At 44.8% G+C, this 25981-nt stretch overlaps 1 protein-coding gene and 1 pseudogene across 1 annotated transcript in view; one reads left to right on the forward strand and one right to left on the reverse strand.

Annotated features, from left to right (window-relative positions):
- LOC126456563 (uncharacterized) overlaps window positions 1-25981 on the forward strand; it is an 85299-nt gene that overhangs the window by 16577 nt on the left and 42741 nt on the right. Inside the window, exons 3-6 of the mRNA XM_050092309.1 lie at window positions 1880-1985; window positions 14188-14288; window positions 17305-17560; window positions 20216-20380. Of these exons, the coding sequence (XP_049948266.1) occupies window positions 1880-1985; window positions 14188-14288; window positions 17305-17560; window positions 20216-20380 (628 nt within the window). The remainder of the gene's footprint in view (window positions 1-1879; window positions 1986-14187; window positions 14289-17304; window positions 17561-20215; window positions 20381-25981) is intronic.
- Window positions 479-596, reverse strand: LOC126459023 (5S ribosomal RNA; annotated as a pseudogene).

Below are 25981 nucleotides of genomic sequence, written 5' to 3' on the forward strand. Positions count from 1 at the left end.
AGCACCTCTTTCCGCCAGAAAGAGCAAAGACCGCTCTGTCCCCAGGACTCACAAGGGGACATCGCCTTTTAGTCATCCGCGTTTCATCTAACTTTGTTATATGCTGTTCTTGGCCAGAAATGAAGATGAGAGTAGTGGGAGCTCTAAATGGCCAAGACTTAAAAAGAAAAAAATAGCATTTTTGGCGCAGGTTGTGCGATCTATTAGCCATTTATGTTCGCGCACTTTCTAGGCATCGATTGGCGCACTGGAAGGGGTAAACTTCGTAAACTCCGACCACAGGCCCTGGGGGGGCCCAGCGGTACCGACCGGCCGCCGTGTCATCCTCAGCCCACAGGCGTCACTGGATGCTGATATGTAGGGGCACGTGGTCAGCACACCACTCTCCCGGCCGTTTGTCAGTTTCCGAGACCGGAGCCGCTACTTCTTAATCAAGTAGCTCCTCAGTTTGCTTCGCAAGGGCTGAGTGCACCCCGCTTGCCAACAGCGCTCGGCAGACCGGATGGTCACCCATCCAAGTGCTAGCTCAGCCCGACAGCGCTTAACTTCGGTGATCTGACGGGAACCGCTGTTACCACTGCAGCAAGGCCGTTGGCCGCAATGGAAGGGGTACAGAACGGTAATCCGCAAGTCGTTGGTTCTAGTCCCTGAGTGGAAACTTTATTTTCAGTTCTTACGTTACTTAACACTGCAAATAAACAGAGATTATGTTCAATATTTTGTATTCATTAATATTTTCATAACATGGTAAAAAAGGAAGGGCGAATGAAAATTTAAGATTGTGAATGAACTTCCAGGAAGGGACTGTGAGACGTACATGAGGACTTCGTATATAAAATTAGGTACTATTATAATTTTACGGTTGACAATATACACATGATGGGGTGATATTCATCGCTGCAGATGCCGCATTTTTACAATTACATGGCTTTTTCAAAGTTTCTAATCGAAAACAAACATGAAACTTCCTGGCAGATTAAAACTGTGTGCCGGACCGAGACTCGAACTCGGGACCTTTGCCTCCTTTCTTTCAGGAGTGCTATTTCTGCAAGGTTGGCAGGAGAGCTTCTGTAAAGTTTGGAAGGTAGGAGACGAGATACTGGCAGAAGTACAGCTGTGAGGACGGGTCGTGAGTCGTGCTTGGGTAGCTCAGTGGTAGAGCATCTGCCCGCGAAAGGGTCCCGAGTTCGAGTCTCGGTCGGGCACACAGTTTTAATTGCCGGGAAGTTTCATATCAGCGCACACTCCGCTGCAGAGTGAAAATCTCATTCTGAAAACAAACATGGTTTACATTCGTAAAAGGTTCCCTTCCGTTGCACAGTTTGGCAGTAAACCACGCGTAACGCGTCATTTCGCCAAATATTGGTGAGAATTGTTGATGATGTACGATGGAATGTATTTACATGCGGCCTTCTGGGGACGAGATTTATTTTTCCTTTCTCGACGAAATAACACTACTTTTGAAGCTTTCACATTAAATTCAGTGCTGACGATAAAAATAGACGTCGCAGGTTTGTACTGGCTACTCTAATACTTCCCTACGCCAATTCTCCTTTATCTTGATAAAATTTCGTCGTACAAGTATGGACTGATTTGTCCTCTCCACGAATCAGGGCCACGTTTCCCTGCAGAACTGATACATTGAAAGTAATAAGGGCTATTTCCGGTACTGGATCCGCCCTCAAACTACCCCGGCCAACAGCTATTGTCTCTGAAATCCCCAGGACATGGGACAGCACATCAGTAGCGTTCACACTTTAGCAATCGACTGCACGACTCGCTGAAATCGAGTACTAAAGCGATTTGCAGTCTCTAATACTATCTGGATCGGTGCAAGTGGTTTGTGCAGCAGGTTTTCATCGTCGGGTGTTTGTTTCAGTTCACGGCGCGGCTGCGACTGCCGGACAGCCTGACGGACGCGCAGAAGATGCTCTACGTGGACCACATCCTCGAGGTGCTCGACCTCACCAGCTGCCAGGACACCAGTGAGTATCCCTCTCAGATGTGTGCGAGGCATCTGGTGTACTGCCGACAAAGTCAGTCCAGCGTTCAGGACGTACTCCAACATTCAATACTACATGGTGAAATTGAGTAGTCATTCTGCCGCAGCTTGTGGTCTAGTGGTTGGCGTTGCTGTCTAGGCCACGGGGTTCCGGGTTCGGTTCCCGGCTGGGTTGGGATTTTCTCTGCCCGGGAATTTGGTGTTTGTGTTGTCTTCTTCATCATTTGTGGCAGTGGCTAGAGTGGACTGAGAAAAAATTGGACTGTGTAAAAATTGGGACTTTGTACGGGTACTGATGACCGCGCAGTTCAACGCCCTACAAACCAATCATCATCATCATTCTTAACCTATACAGTCCCACCATCAAATGAAATAACACACTGAATTGATAAGGATATACGGTATTTTTTCAATGTGCTGTTTACTATAATTCCACACACGCTATCAGGCAAAGTTGTGAACAACTGCGGTTACAGGGGACATAATCTAGGTCAGTTGCTTCACATATGCCCCTGAATCTGACGGTCTATTGAGTGTTTATATTGGTTCGTAATCGCACTCGAATCAAGTTCGACTAAAGCGTCCCCCCCCCCCCCCCCCCGGTCCCTTCCTTCCTGAAAGCCGTACAGCCATTGACTGGATTTTGAACAGTTTGTGATAATTCATTTTGTTAGGTTAGAAATACATAAAGAATTTCTTCACATATATACCAATATCGAAATGGAAATAACGAGTGCTGGTATTTTTTATTTTACATTAAATGTTTTCGCCAAATTTTTGAAATTGTTTCATGGAAGTTGTGGTAGAAAATAAATTTGCTTTCACTGTGTGAAGGACTCTTACTACTTCTTGAGCTTTCATAACGTCCAGTCTTTCTCTTTGATTGTGTGAAGCAAGTGTAAGTGCACAAATTAGTAGTTAGATTGCCCTGGTGGCTGACTATGTGAATGGAGTAACAAACATTTTTCACGCAACTAGGGTGCTATTGCTTCACATAAGCGTTCTTAAAAAACAGTCGCAGGAAATGAAACGGAAATCTAAATGACAAGACTAGTCATTACTGTGGGCGGAGACGTGTGGGAAGAAATGCTTACGTAATCGGCGCTCGGCGCTACCCACAGAAATTGCAACGTTTATCTGCATCACGCAATTTTGACACTACAACTGCTAGGTCTCTGGCATTTGCAGAAACTAAACAACAGGGAAGTTGACATGAAGTGTTCCGGCCAAATCCGTTATGTGACGAAACCGAACGATGGACCCATCGGAGATGTTTTATTGTGCCACTTATAAGCAGTTAGCACTGTTAGCAAAGTAGTTATCGCCAAGCGTGAACATGCATCGTTCTCCTTTCAATTCTTTCTCTAAGGGGGTTAAGCAGGCTGTCAGCTTGCTTAAGTGAGAATTATCTAATAATAAATCAGTACTTAAATATACTGCTCTAAAGCCGGCAATGTACTTAAAATGTGCAGCCGATATTTTTATAGGCCGATACGTTGATAATAATCGAGGGCCGATAATATTTTAAAATATCAACAGTCGTAGTGAGCACATTATACTTTGAATAGGATACCATGTCCGAAAACGTTACGTTTCCATGCTACAACCATTTGGAAACTACCGTCGACCACTAAACTATATTTCAGTTATAACACATTTACAGAAAATGTCACAATGCTGGAAATGCAACACCCTTAAGGACGGTGTTCAGTGGCACATGTGTATAATATTTACATGCAACGGGGTGCAGTGTTATATATACACTCATGCTCATAAATTAAGAATAATTGCAGAATGTGGTGCCACACAACGTGGCTCTACACAAAATTCGCGCTAATAGCATAGGCACATAGGGAACACACGCGACACAGATCTGTAAGTACACGGTATTGGTGATAAGTTGAGAAAACCGTCCCGAAACACATGTGCTACAAAGCGCCACTGTTTCCTGCACATGTACCCCGACATCAGTATGGGATATGATCACCATGCACACGTACACAGGCCGCACAACGGGTTGACATACTCTGGATCAGGTGGTCGAGCAGCTGCTGGGGCATAGCCTCCCATTCTTGCACCAGTGCCTGTCGGAGCTCCTGAAGTGTCTTAGGGGTTTGAAGGCATGCAGCGATACGTCGTCCGAGAGCATCCCAGATGTGCTGGATGGGGCTTAGGTCTGGAGAACAGGCAGGCCACTCCATTCGCCTGATATCTTCTGTTTCAAGGTACTTCTCCACGATGGCAGCTCGGTGGGGCCGTGCGTTATCATGCATAAGGAGGAAGGTGGGACCCACTGCACCCCTGGAAAGGCGGACACGGTGGTGCAGAATGACGTCCCGATACATCTGACCTGCTACAGTTCCTCTGTCAAAGACATGCAGAGGTGTACGTGCACCAATCATAATCCCACCCCCACCATCAAACCACGACCTCCATACAGGTCCCTTTCAAGGACATTAAGGGGCTTGTATCTGGTTCCTGGTTCATGCCAAATGAAAACCCGGCGAGAATCACTGTTCAGACTATACCTAGACTCGTCCGTGAACATAACCTGGGACCAATGTTCCAATGGCCATGTACTGTGTTCTTGACACGAGGCTTTACGGACTCTCCTGTGAACAGGGGTCAGTGGAATGCACCTTGCAGGTCTCCGAGCGAATAAACCATATCTGTTCAGTCGTCTGTAGAATGTGTGTCTGGAGACAACTGTTCCAGTGGCTGCGGTAAGATCCCTAGCAAGGCTACCTGCAATACTCCGTGGCCGTCTGCGGGCACTGATGGCGAGATATCGGTCTTCTTGTGGTGTCGTACACCGTGGACGTCCCGTACTGCAGCGCCTGGACACGTTTACTGTCTTCTGGAATCGTTGCCATAATCTTGAGACCACACTTTGTGGCACACGTAGGGCCCGTGCTACGACCTGCTGTGATTCACCAGCCTCCAGTCGCCCTAGTATTCTACCCCTCATAACGTCATCATTATGTGTTCTTTGAGCCATTTTTCAACACACAGTGACCATTAGCACGTCTGAAAACGTCTGCACACTTCCTCGCTGCACCGTACTGACATGCACCCACAAACCTCTTCGTATGTGGATAGCTGCCAGCGCCACCGTGCGACGATTGCAGGTCAAATGCATCGCATGGTCATGCCCCGAGGTGATTTAAACCCGCAAACCGCCCACCAGAGTGCTGTTATACCATGTATCAGCATTATCCTTAATTTATGAGCATGAGTGTATGTTGCACTTGCTGTATCATCAGGACCCATTGAGAACTGTCTGCTTGCAGCATGATTAAGATTGCGTATGACTCTGGCCAGGCTACTGCGACACCACCAAGCAGTACAGCTCTGATGTCGTTAGAGGTGACTGGAGATTGGAATGGCGGTCTGTTATCTTCCATGATGAGAGTACGTTCTGTCCGCATTGCCACCAGAGCAGGGCTACACTGTATCGGTGAGCCCTTTTGGGCACCGTGTGCTCTGATTTGTGTTTGAGTTGGTCTGAATTGTCGTCATATTCTAGAATGACGAACTACCTGTCACCTCACTTATCAGTGAAATGAGCTTCTCGTTGACAGTGTTACATTTTTTTTCCGGCAGTGTATTAACAAAGTACGAAGGATTATACATAATTTTTGAACAAGCGAAAATTGCGAAAGACACTAAGTGCGGATATTACATCATCGCGAGCAGTAACGACACAAAACGACTGTGTTTTGGGGAGAAAATAGAAACAAAGACCTGGTCGGGAATAGGTGACGTCCCTGGAGCAGCTAAGGGTGTGGCCCGTGTTTGTGGCGGGGCTGCCGTGTAGGAGGGGAGGGAGTGACGGTTGCGAGGCGGTCGTAAAAGACACGCCGTAACGGCTGGCAGCCAGCAACAGGACACGCCGCGGTCTCAGACGGCTGCCAGGGTAATACAAGCCAGACCGGGCGTGACCGCTGCTCCCTGCATGAGCTCGCGCTTAAACTGTGCCACGCTCCATTCCGTCCATTCCATTCTGACCGAGCATATGAACCTAACATAAGACTAGACCTGCCACCTTATCCATCCCTTCGTTAGATTTTTTAAAGCTTTACTGGCTTTCGGGGGACTTCATTCAGGTACCTACAACTGTAATACACCCGAAGAACATTTATTATGATACATGACAGGTAAATACATAGTTATACAGGTTTGTGCAAAAAAAAAAAAAAAAAAAAAAAAAACCGGCCCCGAGTACTACTACACTGCTCATTGTCGCCCCCCCCCCCTCCCCCAATTGTCAACTTGTTTCGAAGTTGTTGCGACTACGTTTTGTATTGTCGATACCAAAGCCGCAGCGACTTGGTTAAGACGTGCGAAATAAATATCTCAGCGAGATGTATCTTCTTCAAGAAAGGATCGCAATAGTGGAGGCGTATGTGTGTACCGGTTTATTCAAGGAAACGGGAGAAATTTTTTGCAAAGATATTTCCTGTCGTTTCCACACCAGCAAAGAACAGTATACAGGATCTGTTGACAAAGTGGCGTACTACAGGATTACTTGCAAACGTAAAAAGAACAGTATAGACCGGTACATTCTTGCATCTGCTGTGATCTTAGATATTACAACACGAATGACCCAGAGTCCAAAGAAGTTGGCACGTAAATTATCGCAACACGTTAGGGGTGAACCCCCACAAAATGATGTGTGTCAAAGAACTGGTGGAGGAAAATAGGTAAAACGTGTGAATTACTCTACGTGACTATGTCAAACAATTGAAAGTGTAACCTTGGATCCGCTGCTGTATTTCACGAGTGATGAAGCCTGGTTCCATCTAACAGGACACGTGAACTCCAAGAACACCAGATACTGGTCAACAAACAATCCCTATACGATAAATAAGGAACCTCTTCAAGGTGAAAAAATTGGAGCGTGGTGTGCCGTGTCAGCGGGTCAGATTGTGGGCCTGTTCTTTTGTTTTTTGTTTTTTTTCTTATTAGTAAAAAATGCCGTTCATTTGGAAATCTGGGGAATTTTAGGCGCAGTTGACCCCGATGAACGTACGTACGCTATCTTTCAACAGAATGGGGTGACCTTTCACACCCCATGCGTGTCACTCTTAGGAATTCATGAAAGATCAACAGAAGGAAGGACTTTAAGCAAAGAACTGGCTGCCGCATTCGGCGGAACTAACCAGTTGTGACTTTTATCGGGGGGGGGGGGGGGGGGCAGTGTAAAGGGGGAAGTTTATGCAAATAACCGAATTCTTAATGAAATTTTGAGAACTGATGCAGCGGAGTTGCGCAAAGTGTATAATAACATGTTGGGGCTCGCGCAAAAGTGCATTGACGCACAAGGTCATTTTCAACCCCGAATGTAATGTAAACGGTAAGACGAATTCAGGAAATGTAGACACTTGCGTTAGCTTGTTTGTTGTTTCTGCTCTGAGATGAGCAGGTTGGATGTTTAAAGAACTTCAGGACGACTTCTGTCCAGGGAAGTAGTATGCTCCTTGCTCTTCTTCTTTCCTTGCTTCATTTTGTAATTTCAGCTTACTTTCTGTTTTCTTTGTCTCCTGGGTGGATCATCCTTCACCGTTTTGGAACTGTTCATTTTCACCACGTCTACAGTATTTAAACTTTTCAGCAACATTTTCCTCCTCGAGCATTTTAAGTGTCTCAATTTTTAATCTGACATCCATTCCATCATTAAAAGTAATCGCTGCATCGCGAATCTGTATTTGCACAATTATTCTTCCAAAAAAGCTGAGTTTTGAACAGAAAGACTAACTAGCGTTTCGATTGAATCTACCTACACACTTTTTTGTTTCTTTAAAAATTAAATGTCTATTACAAATCACACAACAGTATTTGCTGTAGGCCCTTCATTGAAGACTTCAGTGTGTGGTTATGAATATCAGCATTCCCAGAAAATTACTATGTCTGTATCCATGAAAGCATACCTTCTCCGTTTTGTACGATGCTTCGAGCTATCTTATTTCCAAATACAAAAGAATCGCCTCTGAAATCATGCTAAAACAGCTATAGAAAGCAGTCACCGCATTTAGTAACACACAAAAATTCAGGCATCAAACAGTTCTCCTAAGAATAATTGAAGCTCTGAGCTATGCCTAACAAGTATGAAAAATTTGCAGTATCATCCTGCGACACAAAAATATGAGAAATACATGTCGAAGTAAAACTGACATAAAAGTAAGTTAGGAGCTAATGGATGAAGTGGGCGTGGAATGTTCGGATGTTACACGCGCACCAACATACATATATTCCCCCATAACTCGGCAACTAATGAAGATTTTGTGTTGTTGACGTAACTAAAGGTGAAGGAACGATGAAATTTTTTTGAACAAATTTTGAAAATTGCGTTTTTTTGTGCCCAGGTAACTGTATCTACTGCCTTAAATGCACACACCTCTATGTGCTCGTCGCTGATTGTCTGTCGTTTTTATGATTGTAGCTGCACATCGCATTTCCGACCAACGATTGTTTAGAAAACGTTGCTTGCTTCGTTGTCCCCTAGCCTACTATGGCGTTGTCAACTTTTCTCCACTCTGCGTATTTACTCGATAGGTTTCTGTTCTTTGGCCATTATAAAGTGTTCAGTTACAAATGGAACGCGTTGTGGATACGACACACAGTCTCAGATATCTGTCTGCCCTATCCTACAGATTGTTCATGTTCGAGGAGGGAAATTGCGTAATGTCTCACTTCCGTGCGGCACTCTTCACCCGAGTTTCGTCTCTAGTGAACACTCGCCGTCCACGGCAATTTTCTGGGCCCCATTCCCTTTCCTGAAGGTCATGTCTGCAATAGGCAGTAGGCAGTAACAACCGTGTACAGTAAATATCATAGGGCTTGGCGCTGGTGACGGAGTGTCTCAGCCGACTCGACGGCAGCGCCTGTCAAACGTTGCCCGCACGTCGTAGCTGTTCTGCCGGTTGCCTGCCTGCCCCTGCACACTTGTGCATTCGGCTCAGGGGACTAGCAGCGCCAAAAAGGAACGGCTGGAGACGCGCCCGCGGTCTGCGGCCGAGTCTTAAAACTGTGGACGGGCGCTGCTAACAACGCAAATCTGCACTCGCCACTCCTCTGGCCCCGCCTCCGTTAAACGCTTACTGCGGACGACGCTGTCAGCACAGTACAAGGCAAACGTTTTTTTACTTCTCTTACAAGTATCACATACCTTACTCCTAACAAGGGGTAGTCGCGGGGTCTTTTATGGGGCTCGGGAGCGGATTGAATTGTGATGCAGTTTAATGCGCCAGGCATCGCACCATACAGCCGTTCATCCTGTTGGGCTTTCGTAAAGGAGGTTCAGTTCTCTGAAAGTGGGCAAGATCAATTGAAAGTAGTCAGCTGTAGTGGTGAAATAGCAGTGTACTGCTTTAAAGATGATTTTCAGCTCAAACGTCAACTTTTGTCTTCCAGTGAGACTTAGAACCTAACATGAATTTTTAGTTATTAAGAAAAATCTAGTGTTCAAAAAGATTTAAGCTTTTCACCTCTAAAGAAGATTCTCAAAGCCTTTCGAAGAAACAGTCCATATATATAATTATTTTTTGATGTTCTTAATCCTAAAAAGCTATTACTTTATTATTGCTCTGCTTTCACATTTAATAAGAGCTAAGGACTGCCTTCATGATGTTGATTACTAAATAAGCTGTTGCATACAACTTGACATAACTATCGCATGATGTGTGTCTACCAAATAACATACACTATGTGATCAAAAGTATCCGGATACCCCCAAAAACATACGTTTTTCATATTAATTGCATTGTGCTGCCATCTACTGCCAGGTATTCCAAATCAGCGACCTCAGTAGTCATTAGATATCGTGAGAGGGAAGAATGGGGAGCTCCGCGGAACTCACGGACTTGGAACGTGCCCACGTGATTGGGTGTCATTTGTGTCATACGTCTGTACGCGAGATATCCACACTCCCAAATATCCCTAGGTCCACCGTTTCCGATGTGATAGTGAAGTGGAAACGTGTTAGGACACGTACAGCACAAAAGCGTACAGGCCGACCTAGTCTGTTGACTCACAGACCACCGACAGTTGAAGAGGGTCGTAATGTGTAATAGGCAGACATCCATCCAGACAATCACACAGGAATTCCAAACTGCAACAGAATCCACTGCAAGTACTAGGACAGTTAGGCGGAAAGTGAGAAAACTTGGATTCATGGTCGAGCGTCTGCTCATAAGCCACACATCACGCCGGTGAACGCCAAACGACGCCTCGCTTGGTGTAAGGAGCGTAAACATGGGACGACTGAACAGTGGAAAAACGTTGTGTGGAGTGACGAATCACAGTACACAGTGTGGCGATCCGATGGCAGGGTGTGGGTATGACGAATGCCCGGTGACCATCTGCCAGCGTATGCGATGCCAACAGTAAAATTCGGAGGCGATGGTGTCATGATGTGGGCGCGTTTTTCATGGAGGGGGGGCTTGCACTCCTTGTTGTTTTGCGTGGCACTATCACGGCACAGGTCTACATTGATGAGTGAAGCACCTTCTTGCTCCCCACTGTTGAAGAGCAATTCGGGGTGGCGATTTCATCTTTCAACACGATCGAGCACCTGTTCATAATGCACGGCCTGTGGCGGAGTGGTTACACGACAATAACATTCTTGTAATGGACTGGCCTGCACAGAGTCCTTACCTGAATCCTATAGAACACCTCTGGGATGTTTTGACACGCAGACTTCGTGCCAGGCCTCACCGACCGATATCGATACCTCCCCTCAGTGCAGCACTCCGTGAAGAATTGGCTGCCATTACCCAAGAAACCTTCCAGTACCTGATTGAACGTATGCCTGCGAGTCTAGAAGCTTTCACCAAGGCTAAGGGTGAGCCAACACCATACTGAATTCCAGCATTACCGATGGAGGGCGCCACGAACTTGCAAGTTATTTTCACCCAGGTGTCCGGATACTTTCGATCACATAGTGTAGCTCAATGAGGCTTGGACCAGACTTAGGAAAAACTGTTTGCAATATAGTACAAAAGGTAACTGAAAGTACGCAATAATGGACTGTAGGAAAACCAGAGAAGAAGAGAATCGAAGCATTTCAAATTTGGTGTTACAGAAGAATGTTGAAAATTAGGTGGATTGATAAGGTAAGTGTTAAAAATTAGGTGGACTGATAAGGTAAGGAATGTGAGGGTTCTCCGCAGAATCGGCGAGGAAAGGTATATATGAGTAACAGTGACAAGATGGTAGGACATCTGTTAAGACACCACGGAATAACTTCGTTGGTTCTAGAGGGAGCTATAGAGGGTAAAAGCCGTAGAGGAAAATAGAGACTGGAATCGACCCATCAACTAATTAAGAACATACGAGGGGCATTTGGAAAGTCCGTGCAAAAATAAAAACTACTTTTGTGTTTGGGGTAAACCTTCTTTATTTTTCGACAGTCTAAAAAAGACTTATACAGTTTGTCCAACGCTGCTCTAATTTGTTGACCCTTCCGAATAATAGGAATTGTCCAAGTCTGCAAAATAGCTATTAGTTGCTGCAATCACCTCGTTTGAATAAAATCTTTGTCCTGCCAGCCATTTCTTCAAATTGAGGAACAAATAGCAATCCGGGGGAGCCAAGTCTGGAGAATGGGGGGAATGTGAAACGAGTTGGAATCCTATTTCCACTAATTTTGCGACCACAACTGCTAAGGTGTGTGCTGGTGCTTTGTCGTGATGGAAAAAAACTTTTTTGCTGTCCAGTCGCTGGCGTTTTTCTTGCAGCTCGGTTTTAAAACAGTCCAATGAATAATATGCACCTGTATTAGTTTTACCCTTTTACAGATGGTCTATGAGGATTATCCTTTTTGAATCCCATAACCTTTCCGGCCGAAGGAATGGTCTTCGCCTTTTTTGGTGCAGATTCTCCCTAGGTAACTCGTTGTTCAGATTGTTCTTTGGTCTCAGGAGTATAGTAATGTATCAACGTCTCATCCACAGTTACGAAACGACGCTGAAAGTCCTGCAGATTCTTCCTGAACAGCTGCAAACCATCCTTGCAACACCTCACACGATTCCGTTTTTGGACAAGCCTGAGCAATCGCGGAACCCATCTTGCGGATAACTTTCTCATGTCCAAATGTTTATACAAAATATTATGTAGCCGTTCATTCGAGATGTCCACAGAACTAGCAATCTCACACACCTTAACCCTTCTGTCATCCATCACCATATCCTGGATTTTATCAATAATTTCTGGAGTCGTAACCTCCAGAGGGCTTCCAGAACGTTCAGCATCACTTGTGCCCATATGGCCACTCCGAAAATTTTGAAACCACTTATAAACTGTTCTAACCGAAGGTGCAGAGTCACCGTTATGTTTATCAAGCTTCTCTTTAGTCTCCTGAGGCGTTTTGCCTTTTGTAAAGTAATGTTTAATCACCACACGAAATTCTTTCTCGTCCATTTTTTTGACAATCACTCGACTTCCTTGATTCACACGAACGCCAAACACACAGAAATAGACCAATATGGCTGAAACTTGGTGTGCGTTCTTTCCAAAGATGCTACTAACTAAAAGTCACCTTGATACGCGCCGGTAGTGCCATCTCTCGGACTTTGCACGGACTTTCCAAACGCCCCTCGTAGGTTGCAAGTGCTACTTCGAAATGAAACGGTTGGCGCAGAAGTGGAATCAATGTGGGCCGCATCTAACCAGTCAGAAGACCGATGACAAAAAAAGGCAATGCTGTCCGTCTCCTCCTACACCGACGGGTCCGCCTCTCGTGATATTAAGTGGTCAATTATGCATTACACCGGGTGTTGACATACTTTTGATCAGATAGTACAGATTTGCCTTCGGTTCGGTGCAGCGTCCTTCAGCTGGGTGGAGGTAAAGTTTTTAAGCAGTCTGCGCAACTCCGTGGGCTCGTGTGCACTAGAAGGGACGTGTCAGCGGCCGCTGTAGCTCACAGTTCACCTGCGGTGCCCCCGCCCCCGCCCTCTTGCCCGTGCCGCGTGCCGGGTCGCCTCGCGGCCCCGTCCCCCGCTAACAGCCGTGGGCCGCGCCGCCGCCCACGCGCGCTACTGCCGGCCCTTCGCGTCGCGTCGTTTATTTGCCGCCGCCGCCGCCGCCGCCGCCGCCGCCGCCGGCTGACGCAGCATCTTCTGCCGCCGGCGGACGGAGTGCTGCCGGCTTTTGCTCTCTTTGGCTTATTAGCTGCTGGCCAGAGTCGATGACACTTCACGGGGGGCACTGCCCGACCGACACACCTCGACTACCGTACGCCTCGCCTTCCCACACCCGTCCACTGCCCGGCGAGGGTCAAATTTGCCTTCTGGGCTGATTCTCGGCAACAGCTTACACGTAGCAGCCAGCACACTTAGCTTTGTTCAAATGTGTGTGAAATCTTATGGGACTGAACTGCTAAGGTCTTCAGTCCCTAAGCTTACACACTACTTAACCTAAATTATCCTAAGACACACACACACACACACACACACACACACACACACACACACACACACACATGCCCGAGGGAGGACTCGAACCTCCGCCGGGACCAGCCGCACAGTCTGACTGCAGCACCTTGGACCGCTCGGCTAATCCCGCGCGGCGATTTTCCAAATTCTTCGCGATCTCTTAACAGGATTACAATATCACCAGGAAACCTAAGGTTTTATTTCTTCTGCCTGAACTTTTATCCCATTTGCCAAGTTTCTCCTTGTTTTCCTTTATTTCTTGCTCAACGGTCAGACTGAATAACATCGGGAATATAATGTTACTTTAAATCCAGCATGTGAAAGTGGCTGAATTGGACGGGTTACTCCTGTAACTTAAATATCAGATCTGAAGATGGTTCTGAATGAACCGAAACCGGTCATATGAATAATAAAAAAATTTGCAATCAAGACGGATTTAAAGTAACATTATAAAATCACTGATTGCTGTTATCCCATAAGACATTATGTCCGTTTTTGCAAACTTCGGGAATAGGCTACAATCACGACTCACTCTCTTCTGAACTACTGACAACTTCGACTTCATGGCCCTCAGTTCTTGTAACTGCGGGTTAAGTCCCTGAACAAATTGTAGAAAAGCTTTCGCTCCCTTTTGTTTTGTCCCTGCTACCTTCAGAATTTGGAGGAGTAAATTGCAGACAGGTTTAAGTAGTGTAGCTGCTGCTGTCGTCTGCCGTGATACCAGGTGTGCCGTGTTGTGTGTGTTGGCAGTTATCGGCGACTACCTGAAGAGAGGCCTGTCCGGCGGGGAGAAGAAGCGGGCCAACATCGCGTGCGAGCTGCTCACCAACCCGTCGCTGATGCTGCTCGACGTAAGTACCAAGTCTGCCGCCAGGCTGCTCCCTGCCGCCCTCGCAAACGGGTACACACACAACTGTAACCTCCAAACACCGACCAGGCGCATCATAAACTTTACTGTGGACATCGAGCAACAAGTGAAGAGAGAAATAAAAATAAACTCAGTTGGGCAACAGATTACTAACAAGGGCACATTCTCAAATGTCAATAAATGATCGTGACGGAACTTGGCCGGTGTGTAGAGGGGGCAAAATAATGCGATACGTTTTGCTCGTCCCCAGTTACTCTTTTAAGGAGTAAAACGCACCTCCGAAGGTAATTTGGCATATTAGATTTGGAGGGAATATCTTTGAAACGATGGTACTCAAAACATGTTTTTCACATTAAATTTGATGTGTAATTAACGTTCTTGGAAATTGGAAAATCAAATTTTGTAATTTCAAATTTTGCTAAATACCCCACCATCAGTAATTAATTTTGAAAAATGAAAACTTTTTGTAGAATGTAATTAAAAAAGCGTTAAAGCTTCATACATCCCTATGTAATAAGCTGTACACTATATGCTGTCACAGTATTTTCAACATACCTAATTAAAATACCCAAATATTCATTATTAGACTAGTTACTTATTTCATTTGTTTGTTTTTTGTTTTAAATTATTTTTCTTTTTACATTATTTTTTGTTTTTCTTTTAGTTTACCGTTTCGGATGTGTATTTTGTTAATTGAAAATAGTGAGCAACTCATTATTATGGCATAAAATCATAATAATAATAATAATAATAATAATAATAGTAATAATAATAAAAGTAATAATCAGTAAATTAATGCTTAAAATATAACGTTTTCTTACACCATGCACATAAAATGAACGAAAGTTTTTTCACATAATATACACGATAGAGAACACAATATAAAACAAAATTTAGCAGGATTTCAAATCGTCCCTGGTGACACACTTAATACGCTGATTCGTATCTGACGTATTTAAGTACAATGGTAAGCCTTTGCGAAGAGAATTCATCATGTACATGTGACTGCAGCTTGATTGTATTGTTCCTCAAGTGGAGACTGACATCATATTCATTCAACAGAACTAGATCTGGAAACCTTCTCACAAAGTTCTCCCAGAATCGAAAGACGTATACGTATCACGATTGTTTTATTATGAAGTCGTATCTCCTGAACCACATGGCGTACAATGATATAATTTTGCGGTGCATTCAGTGGTATATGTGGATCCTGTGTACAAAATGTACTGCTAATAGAGCTGGAAGCAAACAAGTAACGTCAAGCCTGATGGTGCAGAAAAGGTTTGAAATCATGTTTAAAGTTCGTTGGAAGTCACTAACAGCTCTCACACTCAAATACTGCAAGAATATAGTCTGGATAATGTGCGCGCCGTGGCTAATCAACACATATACACAGTTTCTAACTTTAATACCTGCCTTATTGCGCACGTCTTTAGCATAAGACTGTACCCTTTAATGAGAATATTATGAAAGTGATTGAAATTTCTAAATTCAGTCAGTAATGTAAAATACTGAAAATCGAATTTTCGTTGCCCCTTGAAGGCGTTAGGCAGACAGTCTGAAATTGAGACTAGGTGACCGTTTTTGCCGTAATGATACAGATGGGTCTGAGAATACTCAGTCGAAACCGGTTATCCAATAAAATAAAAAAGTGAGCAAGCGGTGTTCGTCTTTCTGTATAACGGAAGTCGTCACGGTGTCGTTTGGAATAGTCTTCTGTTACGACTAAAGTGTAGCACAAGGAAGAGAACAAAACGTGGTAACATATTCGTGCAAGATATCTGGTAATGCACTCGTGCTCAGAAAGAACAGAACACCTTGAACGACTAGAGATAGAAAGTTCATATTAACAGAACATTAGTGTGTTCTGTAGAAATGATTATCATTTGAACCACGTCGGCCCGCAGGTTAATGTCAACATCGATATCGCGGCGCAACACCATCTATCGGTAAAATGTGCCTGCGGCTCTCGGGTGGTCGCTATAAACGGAAGGTAATGGATCAGCGTGACTTAAGCAGACGTCTGGGATGCTTCGCAGACGTATGCGCGAATTGTAGCGTCAAATCAATGACTTTGAAGGACGGCGCATTATTGGCATGAGAGAATGTGATGCATCCATCCGCGAAACAGCTGCTTGTGTGGGACGAAGTGTTTTGGCAGTGCAACGGGTGTCCCCCTACCTTTTGACGAGGATGCAGAAATATGCTAGACGGCAATGGTGTATGGAACAACGTCACTGGAGACAGGAGTAGGATCAGATAGCGTTTTCGGACGAATCCAGGTTCTGTTTATTTGAGAACGATGGCCGCATTTTGCTTCGCCACAGCCAGGGGGAGCACCATCACAGTGACTGCATTCGCAGACGACATCCAGCGCTAACTCGAGGTCTTATGAAGCATGGTGCAAATCATCGTTGGTGCTTGTCCAGGGGACTGTGACCTACGTGAACGACGTCCTGCCAGCAGTAGCCATACCCTTTCTGCAAAACACCCCAGACGCCACTTTCCAGCGAGACAATGCACGACCACATTTTGTTGCACGAAGAGGTGCCTTCTTGGTGTCACAGGATGTCAGCCTTTTGCCCTGGTCCACCAGATAACCCGACTTGTTGCCAATCGATGGGATACGATGAAACGACGGGTTCATTGATGTGACCCAATGCCGACCACCAAAGCAGCATGGAGAGATGTGCCACAGAACGCCATTCGCGCCTTACACGTGCCGATTTCATCACGCATGGAAAAAATCATCAGGGCCCATGGCGTCCCCTGTGCCTACTAGGCAACAGGTCACATGCTGAACTGAACTGAGGTGACTGGGACGCTAATCATTTCTGGAGAACATACTAATGTACATGCCGTGTGAATATGGAAGTCCTATCTCTAGTAGTTCAGGGTGTTGTTTTCTTTTTTCCTGAACATGAGTGTACGTTGAGACTGTGTGTTCAGTATGACCAACTGTCGAACTGAACGAATAAAGGTAAGTGGTTGTGGTACAGGAGCCGACGTCGGGGCTGGACTCGCACTCGGCCTACAGCCTGATGGTGAGCCTGAAGCGGTACGCCGTGTCGGAGGGCAAGACGGTGGTGGTGGCGGTGCATCAGCCGTCGTCGCAGATCTTCCAGCTGTTCGACAAGCTGCTGCTGCTGTGCGCCGGCCAGACCGCCTACTACGGGCCCGCGCGCGCCGTCGTCGACTTCTTCGGCGCCATCGGCCTGCCCGTCATGCCGCAGTACAACCCCGCCGACTTCATCCGTGAGTATCGGACACGGCGTCCGCCACCGCTTCCTGCCTCTCCATCTCACAGCAACACTTAAACTCAGCGTCCTCAGTTGTTTGTTGTCTACATTCCACTTTCCGTCTACCGCTACAGTTTTTTCCTTCCGCAGTCCTTCAGTACCATAAACGATATTCCTTGATGGAATATTCAGTCCGGAATCGCACTGCTGCGACGGTCGCAGGTTCGAATCCTGCTTCGGGCATCGATGTGTGTGATGTCCTTAGGTTAGTTAGGTTTAAGTAGTTCTAAGTTTTAGGGGGCTGATGACCTCAGATGTTAGGTCCCATAGTGCTCAGAGCCATTTGAACCATTTTTGGTCCAGGATACAATCAAAACACTTGGCTGGGAGCTGCTACCCCACCCGCCGTATTCACCAGACTTGGCCCCTTCCGACTACCATTTGTTTTCATCAGTGGGACACGCATTGGCTGAGGAATACTTCGATTCCTACGAAGAAGTCGAAAATTGGATGTCTGATGGGTTTGCTTCAAAAGACGAACATTTCTATTGGTGTTGTGTCCACAAATTGCCAGAAAGGTGGTCAAAATGTATAGAAAGCAGTGGTCAGTACTTTGGATAAAATGTTTTTACTTTTAATTCAAAATTGTTGTTGTTGTGGTCTTCAGTCCTGAGACTGGTTTGATGCAGCTCTCCAAGCTACTCTATCCTGTGCAAGCTGCTTCATCTCCCAGCCTGCATCCTTCTGAATCTGCTTAGTGTATTCATCTCTTGGCCTCCCTCTACGATTTTTACTCTCCACGCTGCCCTCCAATACTAAATTGGTGATCCCACGATGTCTCAGAACATGTCCTACCAACCGATCCCTTCTTCTAGTCAAGTTGTGCCACAAGCTCCTCTTCTCCCCAATTCTATTCAATACCTCCTCATTAGTTGTGTGATCTATCCATCTAATCTTCAGCATTCTTCCGTAGCACCACATTTCGAAAGCTTCTATTCTCTTCTTGTCTAAACTATTTATCGTCCACGTTTCACTTCCATGCATGGCTAAACTCCATACAAATACTATCAGAAACAACTTCCTGACTTTTAAATCTATACTCGATGTTAACAAATTTCTCTTCTTCAGAAACGCTTTCCTTGCCATTGCCCGTCTACAGTTTATATCCTCTCTACTTCGACCATCATGAGTTATTTTGCTCCCCAAATAGCAAAACTTCTTTACTACTTTAAGTGTCTCATTTCCTAATCTAATTCCCTCAGCATCACCCGACTTAATTCGACTACATGCCATTATCCTCGTTTTGCTTCTGTTGATGTTCATCTTATACCCTCCTTTCAAGACACTGTCCAATTAGTGTTTCATATTCACACAAGAAAGACGCTCATTTCATACCGGTACACCTGGTAGACTCACCACATTTCACGGAACTGTCATAGACATACACTCGACGTTGCAAGTCCCACTGCTCCATAGTAACTGACAAGGGAACCTCCCCATCGCACCCCCCTCAGATTTAGTTATAAGTTGGCACAGTGGATAGGCCTTGATAAACTGAACACAGATCAATTCAGAAAACAGGAAGTAGTTGTGTGGGACTGTGAAAAAATAAGCAAAATATACAAACTGAGTAGTCCATGGGTGACATAAGCAACGTCATGGACTAAGTGTGCTTAGAAGCGCCGTGGTAGCGTGAGCAGCTTCTGAACGAGAGATCCTTGGTTCAAGTCTTCCCTCGACTGAAAATTTTACTTTCTTTATTTTTGCATAGTTACTATCTGTCCGTTCGTTCATTGACATCTCTGTTCACTGTAATAAGTTTAGTGTCTGTGTTTTGCGACCGCACTGCAAAACCGTGCGATTAGTAGACGAAAGGACGTGCCTCTCCAATGGGAACAGAAAACATTTGATCGTAAGGTCATAGGTCAACCGATTCCTCCACAGGAAAACACATCTGATATATTCTAGACGACACTGGTGACGGCATGTGCGTCACATGACAGGAATATGTTGTTGAACCACCTAACCTGTACACTTGGCGAATGGGTAAAAAGATTCTTCTACCTTGCCCGATTTAGGTTTTCTTGTGGATGTGATAATCACTCCCAAAAAAGTGATGAAAACATAAGAGTTTGTCACATAAACTGAAAATAAAAAATTAAAATTTGCAATTGATGGAAGATTTGAACCTAGGACCTTTCGTTCCGCAGCTACTCACGTTACCACGAGACCACGGCGCTCCTACGTTACTATTGTCCTTATTGTTGCTTATCTTCCCTTGAACTACTCAGTTTGTATATTTCGCTTATTTTTTCACAGTTCTACACAACTTCTTCCTGTTTTCTCAATTGATCTGTGTTCAGTTTTTCTTCAAGGCCTATCCACTGTGCCAACTTATAACTAAATCTGAGGGGGGTGCGATGGGGAGGTTCCCTTGTGAGTAAATGAAATGGCGTCTTGTGTGGATCAGAACTATCCCCACCACGACCACCTCCCACCACCGCGCCCTCAGTACTGTGCAGTTCAAAGCTGTCCGCCTCCCGTGTGTCACCCTGTAGTTCGGTAATTTTCACATCTGTCAACACCTGCTTTCTTTGGGATTGAAATTATTATATCGTTCTTGAAGTCTGAAACTGAAGTAAAAGGAAACTTTTGTGTTTGGTGTGTGCAGTGGAGCAGGTGAAGGGGAGCGAGGAGATGCGGAAGAAGATCGTGGCAGCGAGCCGGGACGCACGCAGCTCTCCCGACTACCCGCAGGAGCTGCTGCCCGGATTCTTCGCGACCGACGCGCGCCACCACAAGTTCCTGGCAGACGCGGGCCAGCTGCACGCCAACGGTAAGCACACACCACCACTTCACTCCACTTCTGCTCCTCATACCACTGGTAGCCTAGGGCAGTCAGCGCTTGGCGTGTGGCGCGCAGGTGGGCCAAACCCCCTTTTACACGATCGACTTTGTCTCACAAGGGGAGGCCGCCAATTGTGAAATTCAGATTCGATTCATACTGCGCATAATAAAAGCTCATGGCCAGAGGTGTAATGTGGCAAAGCACCAAGATGCACTTCTCAGCCGTTGTCGAGAAAATAGACCGTTAAAAGACACCGTTGCGGTGTAATACTCTACGATTTATAGTGTTCTATAGCGTCGTGGCGCTGCATGTTGGTGAAGGCGGATGGCTCTCCAATTGCACCGCCTGCATTTTTACGTTTGTTTAACAGGGTGTACCAAAGCTCTCCCGTCCGCACTGATTTTCGACGATGTTATAAGTTGCGCTAGGGACCGCATCTACCTTCTTTCGAAGTTAGCAGGCAACTACGCTGTTATGCGGCGGCTCGTTTCGGCCCATTCAACATCTGTCCTTCAAGTGTAACGATCGAGTAACGGAGTTTATATTTCATACCTGCCATAGCGAATTTCTGTTCGTGGGGTCTCTATTCTAATTCGAACGTTTGACTTACGCTATACGTATTCGTTTCGGAATATCGTTTCTGCGTCTTCCGTTAACTATACGTGGTTAACATTATGAAGACAATTAATAACATTTGTGAAATACAACTTTGTTTGCGGAAAACATAATGATGTTCGAAGTCGCCAGTTTTTCCACGACAAACGACTTTCAACAACTTATAATATGCATAATTGTTGCAACTGATTGGCCGGCCGGTGTGGCCGTGCGGTTAAAGGCGCTTCAGTCTGGAACCGCGTGACGCTACGGTCGCAGGTTCGAATCCTGCCTCGGGCATGGATGTGTGTGATGTCCTTAGGTTAGTTAGGTTTAAGTAGTTCTAAGTTCTAGGGGACTTATGACCACAGATGTTGAGTCCCATAGTGCTCAGAGCCATTTGAGCAAATGATTGGCGGGAAATATATATATATATATATATATATATATATATATGAATTACAAAAACAAATACTAAAAAAGTTGCATGGTGCGAGATTTGATCCGGCGACCTTCGGATTACAAACCCGAGCGCTTACCGCTGCGCCACGACGCTGTGGAAAATTATTAATCGTAGAAAGTATTTCACCGCAGCGGTTCTTTTAACTGTCGATTTTCTCGACAACGGCTGAGAAGTGCATCTTGGTGCTTTGCCACATTACACCTCTGGCCATGAGCTTTTATTATGCGCAGTATGAATCGAATCTGAATTTCACAATTGGCGGCCTCCCCTTGTCAGTTGGCTACTCCAGACACGCGCTTCTACTGCGGCGCCCCTGTCGTTTTATGCGCGTACTGTCTCTCCTCTGTTTTGAGTGGTCATTTCCGTTTACACGTCAGCGCCAAAATTGCTGGTGTTGTGATAACTGTCTGCTGCGCGGTTTGGCATTTGAATAGTGAAAGTGGGCTTATGAGGGGGACTAAAGCAACAAAATGTAGGAACAAACAATAATGATAGATAAAGATTTTAGACATGGCTGAAACAGCAACTGTTGATATTCTTCACGGTAAATGACAACCAAAACAATTGCAGGATAAAGATTTATTAAAATTCTTGATCACGGTTTTGGTATATCTAAATATACCTTCATCAGAAGTAAAATACCCTGAACAGGAAGACACTTTCATTAGCAAACACTTAGCATCGGAAATGATAAAGGAAAAACACTATAGCTTAAGTAACAGTAAAATTACCAGAGTCTTACAGGCACAAAAACTTTTAGTCACTTACTAAAATTACATCCTGCAATGGAGATTAATAAAACAACTGTGCCAAAGGCGTCGTCAGTAGTTAAAACATCATCTCCATTTATACAACATGATTATGGACAAAGGGCCGATGTGAACAGAGCTTAGCATCAGTACTTGGCCTATGAACTATCGTGACGAAGGTGTGAAAGCCCTAGGGCAGACAGTTTCGCCGAGAGACAGTTTCAAACCCATCCTTGCTTTAATGTAATACAGTCTGGCTGACTAGAAGTTAGTTGTCTTGCCTGCTGATGCCATTTTTGATGTTTGCTGTTTGTGGTTTTCGATGTGTATGTGTGGTTAATTGACTGTTATGTTTTTATTCACAACGACAGATGGTTTCGTTTTACTTTAACATTTTGGTTGTTTTTCGATAGTAAGTTACGCGATATTCTCGCGCATAACACTAGTGCCCCCTCTCGTTAGATGTGTTCCGTAGCGCAAGCTTCATCTGCTTGACACTAGGACACAGGTAAATTGGTTTTCATATTCTCTATTTTACTAGATGTTTTCAAATGGTTCTGACGTGTTTTATTTATTAAGAGAGAAGGTTTGAATTAGCACAACTTTTAATAATTTTGATGCGCATGTGTATGTATCCACGGATTTTAATGTGCGCGAGTGTCTAGCACATACCACAAGTGCCCTCTCTCGGCGAAACTGTCTGCCCTAGGGCTTTACACCCTCGTCACGATAGTTCATAGGCGAAGCGCTGATGCTAAGCTCTGTTCACATCGGCCCTCTGTACATAATCATGTTGTATAAATGGAGATGTTTTAACTACTGACGACGCCTTTGGCACAGTTGTTTTATTAATCTCCATTGCAGGATGTAATTTTAGTAAGTGACTAAAAGTTTTTGTGCCTGTAAGACTCTGGTAATTTTACGGTTACTTAAGCTATAGTGTTTTTTCTTTCTCATTTCCGATGTTAAGTTTTTGCTAATGAAAGTGTCTTCCTGATCAGGGTATTTTACTTCTGATGAATGTATATTTAGATATACCGAAACCGTGGTCAAGAATTTTAATTTTTATCCTGCAACTGTTTTGGCTGTCATCATTTACCGTGAAATAATGATAGAATTTATTAACGAACAAAGCAGAATTCGTAATGGAAGTTCTTGACAAAAGTCGTGTGGTAAATTCGCTACATTCCTGAGAAATTAGTGAACAGGAAAAGCGTCATCCAAACATTTCAGAACATATACATGTACTTGCTCGAGAAAATATACTTGCAAACACATTAGACAATATGTAAAACGCAGTAAATTGCTTTATCCTTTCTCTGTTGTTTTCTTCCTAATAACAACGAAAATTATTTTTCTCGTCCAATAACTCAGACTTTTTCACAGTTCAAATAATTTTCATTAAAACACTTTTATCTATTTACGATCTTACTCATGCATAGTGCAGGTTTTGTTCTCTGTAAAACGTAATTGCGTTTTGCTTCCAGATATTTCGTCTCTCTTGTAAGAGAACATCAGTGGGCAGGAAAAAATATCAGGACCTTGTGTAACCTTTTACTGAGCCACAAAAAAAAAAGATTAAGACGACACGAAAGCACGTAATCCGTTTCTGTTGGTTCAAATGGCTCTGAGCACTATGGGACTTAACTACTGTGGTCATTAGTCCCCTAGAACTTAGAACTACTTAAACCTAACTAACCTAAGGACATCCATGCCCGAGGCAGGATTCGAACCTGCGACCGTAGCAGTCGCGCGGTTCCGGACTGCGCGCCTAGAACCGCTAGACCACCGCGGCCGGCAATCCGTTTCTGTAACACGAGTGAGCTCGACCTTAGTAGATGTTAGCAGACGCCGCCATAGTCCCTTGGCTCTGCGCATGCGCAGCATACTCGGAAATTTAGAACTCTGCACAATCTATAGATCATAGACGTCGTACAGACATTCGCGCCGCTGTAGGTTGCTGATTTACACGAGGCCACTAAAGTAGTAGTCGATTTTGACCAGAAAGTCGATCGTGTAAATCGGGCTTAAGTGACGTGGCAAGGACACACCAAATGCAGATACGTGGCCTCGCCGACCAAACATACACGTATATCCGTTTCTTGGCTAACTACTAGGGAAATTCAGTAATGAAACAGAAATAGCTGTACAGCAAAAATAGTTTATTAAATCGATGAACTTGTCTATTTTCCCACGCAATCCCCACAGACTTCTGTGGACTTGTCCCGCCCTCTTAGTCTTCTTTTCCCCCCAGCGAAGAATTTTTACCGTGATCTAGACACCACTTCTCTTCTTCTCCTTTACCTCTTCCGTTGAATATGGCACACAAAGCTTCTTCCGGCGGATCAACCACATAAAAATTCGAAGGGGCAAGGCCAGTGTTTACGGAAATCCTCGCAGAATAAACCCTCGCAGTTGACTATTACGTAAAAGTCATCACTGCTATTCCATTCTCCATGTAGCAGGTCATGTAAGACCCCCTACCTGCGTCTCGCCCTCTCAAAGCAAAAAACAGACTTCTTAAAATGTCAAGTTATTTCGTTGTCCCAGTGCAGAGGCAGAACGTAGTCCTTTAGACCACTGTTTCTGCTGTGTCGCTTTAACCCAGCAGTGTAAAAAAATACATAATTTTAACGTTTTTGGAAAATTAACCTTTGTTATCACAGTAAGCAAAGAACACAAGAAGAAATTGGCAAAAGTAAACATTCAGTTGTTTTAAGGAGATGAAATTACAAACTGTACAGTGGTGTGGTGTGGTATTGCGTATGCATACAGGAATTACACTCAGAGTTATTAATTTTTCTTATCGGTCAACATATAATTTTTTCTCAGTGACAAATTATATTAACATTTAGCAAACCAGCTTACACTTTCCTAAACTCAATTATATTTCACATTGCTCGCAAGGCCGCGGTCTTATAGTGTGACAATTATTGAAAGATATGAAAAGAAAACGTAAATTAGTTACAAACTACGCCGTGCACGAAGTTTATTCAACATGTAAACGTCACTGCAGATATGCGGATTTAGATTGACATGTTCGATATGCCTGCCATCATTGGCGATGATGTGGCGCAGACGAATGGCTAAATTGTGCATGACTGCTGAAGTGTCGGAAAATCGTTGCTGTCGATGACCTCCTGAATATGTGTTCAGCTCAGCAGTGGTTTTGGGGTTATTGCAGTACACCTTGTCTTCGGTACAGCCCCACAAAAAGGAGTCACATGTGTTTAGATTCGGAGAACATGGCGGCCAATCAAGGCCCATGCCAGTGGCCTCTGGGTACCCCAGAGCCAGAATGCGGTTCCCAAAGTGCTCCTCCAGGACATCAAACAAACACTCTTGCTTCGGTGGGGGTCGAGCTCAGTCTGTCATGAACCACATCTTGTCGAAATCAGGGTCACTTTGGATAATGGGGACGAAGTCATCTTCCAAAACCTTCATATACCGTTCGGTAGTCACCGTGCCATCCAGGAATATCGCACCGATTCTTCCGTGACTGAACAGTGCACGCCGCACAGTCACCTGTCGAGAGTGAAGAGACTTCTCGATCGCGAAATGCGGATTCTCTGTCTCCCAAACGCACAAGTTTTGCTTATTGACGAACCTATCCAAATCAATGTGGGCTTCGTCGCTGAACCAAACCATACATGCGCATAATTATTCCCATCATGCCCCGCGGCGAACAGTGCAGTTTGAGCGTCCCAACGCAAACCGTTCAGAAGTTACGACAGTTTTATTTCGTGTAGTTCAATAATTGTCGTCCTCTAGGCTGTTACTTGT

The sequence above is a fragment of the Schistocerca serialis genome, chromosome 2 (genome assembly GCF_023864345.2).
Source record: "Schistocerca serialis cubense isolate TAMUIC-IGC-003099 chromosome 2, iqSchSeri2.2, whole genome shotgun sequence".
NCBI lineage: Eukaryota > Metazoa > Arthropoda > Insecta > Orthoptera > Acrididae > Schistocerca > Schistocerca serialis.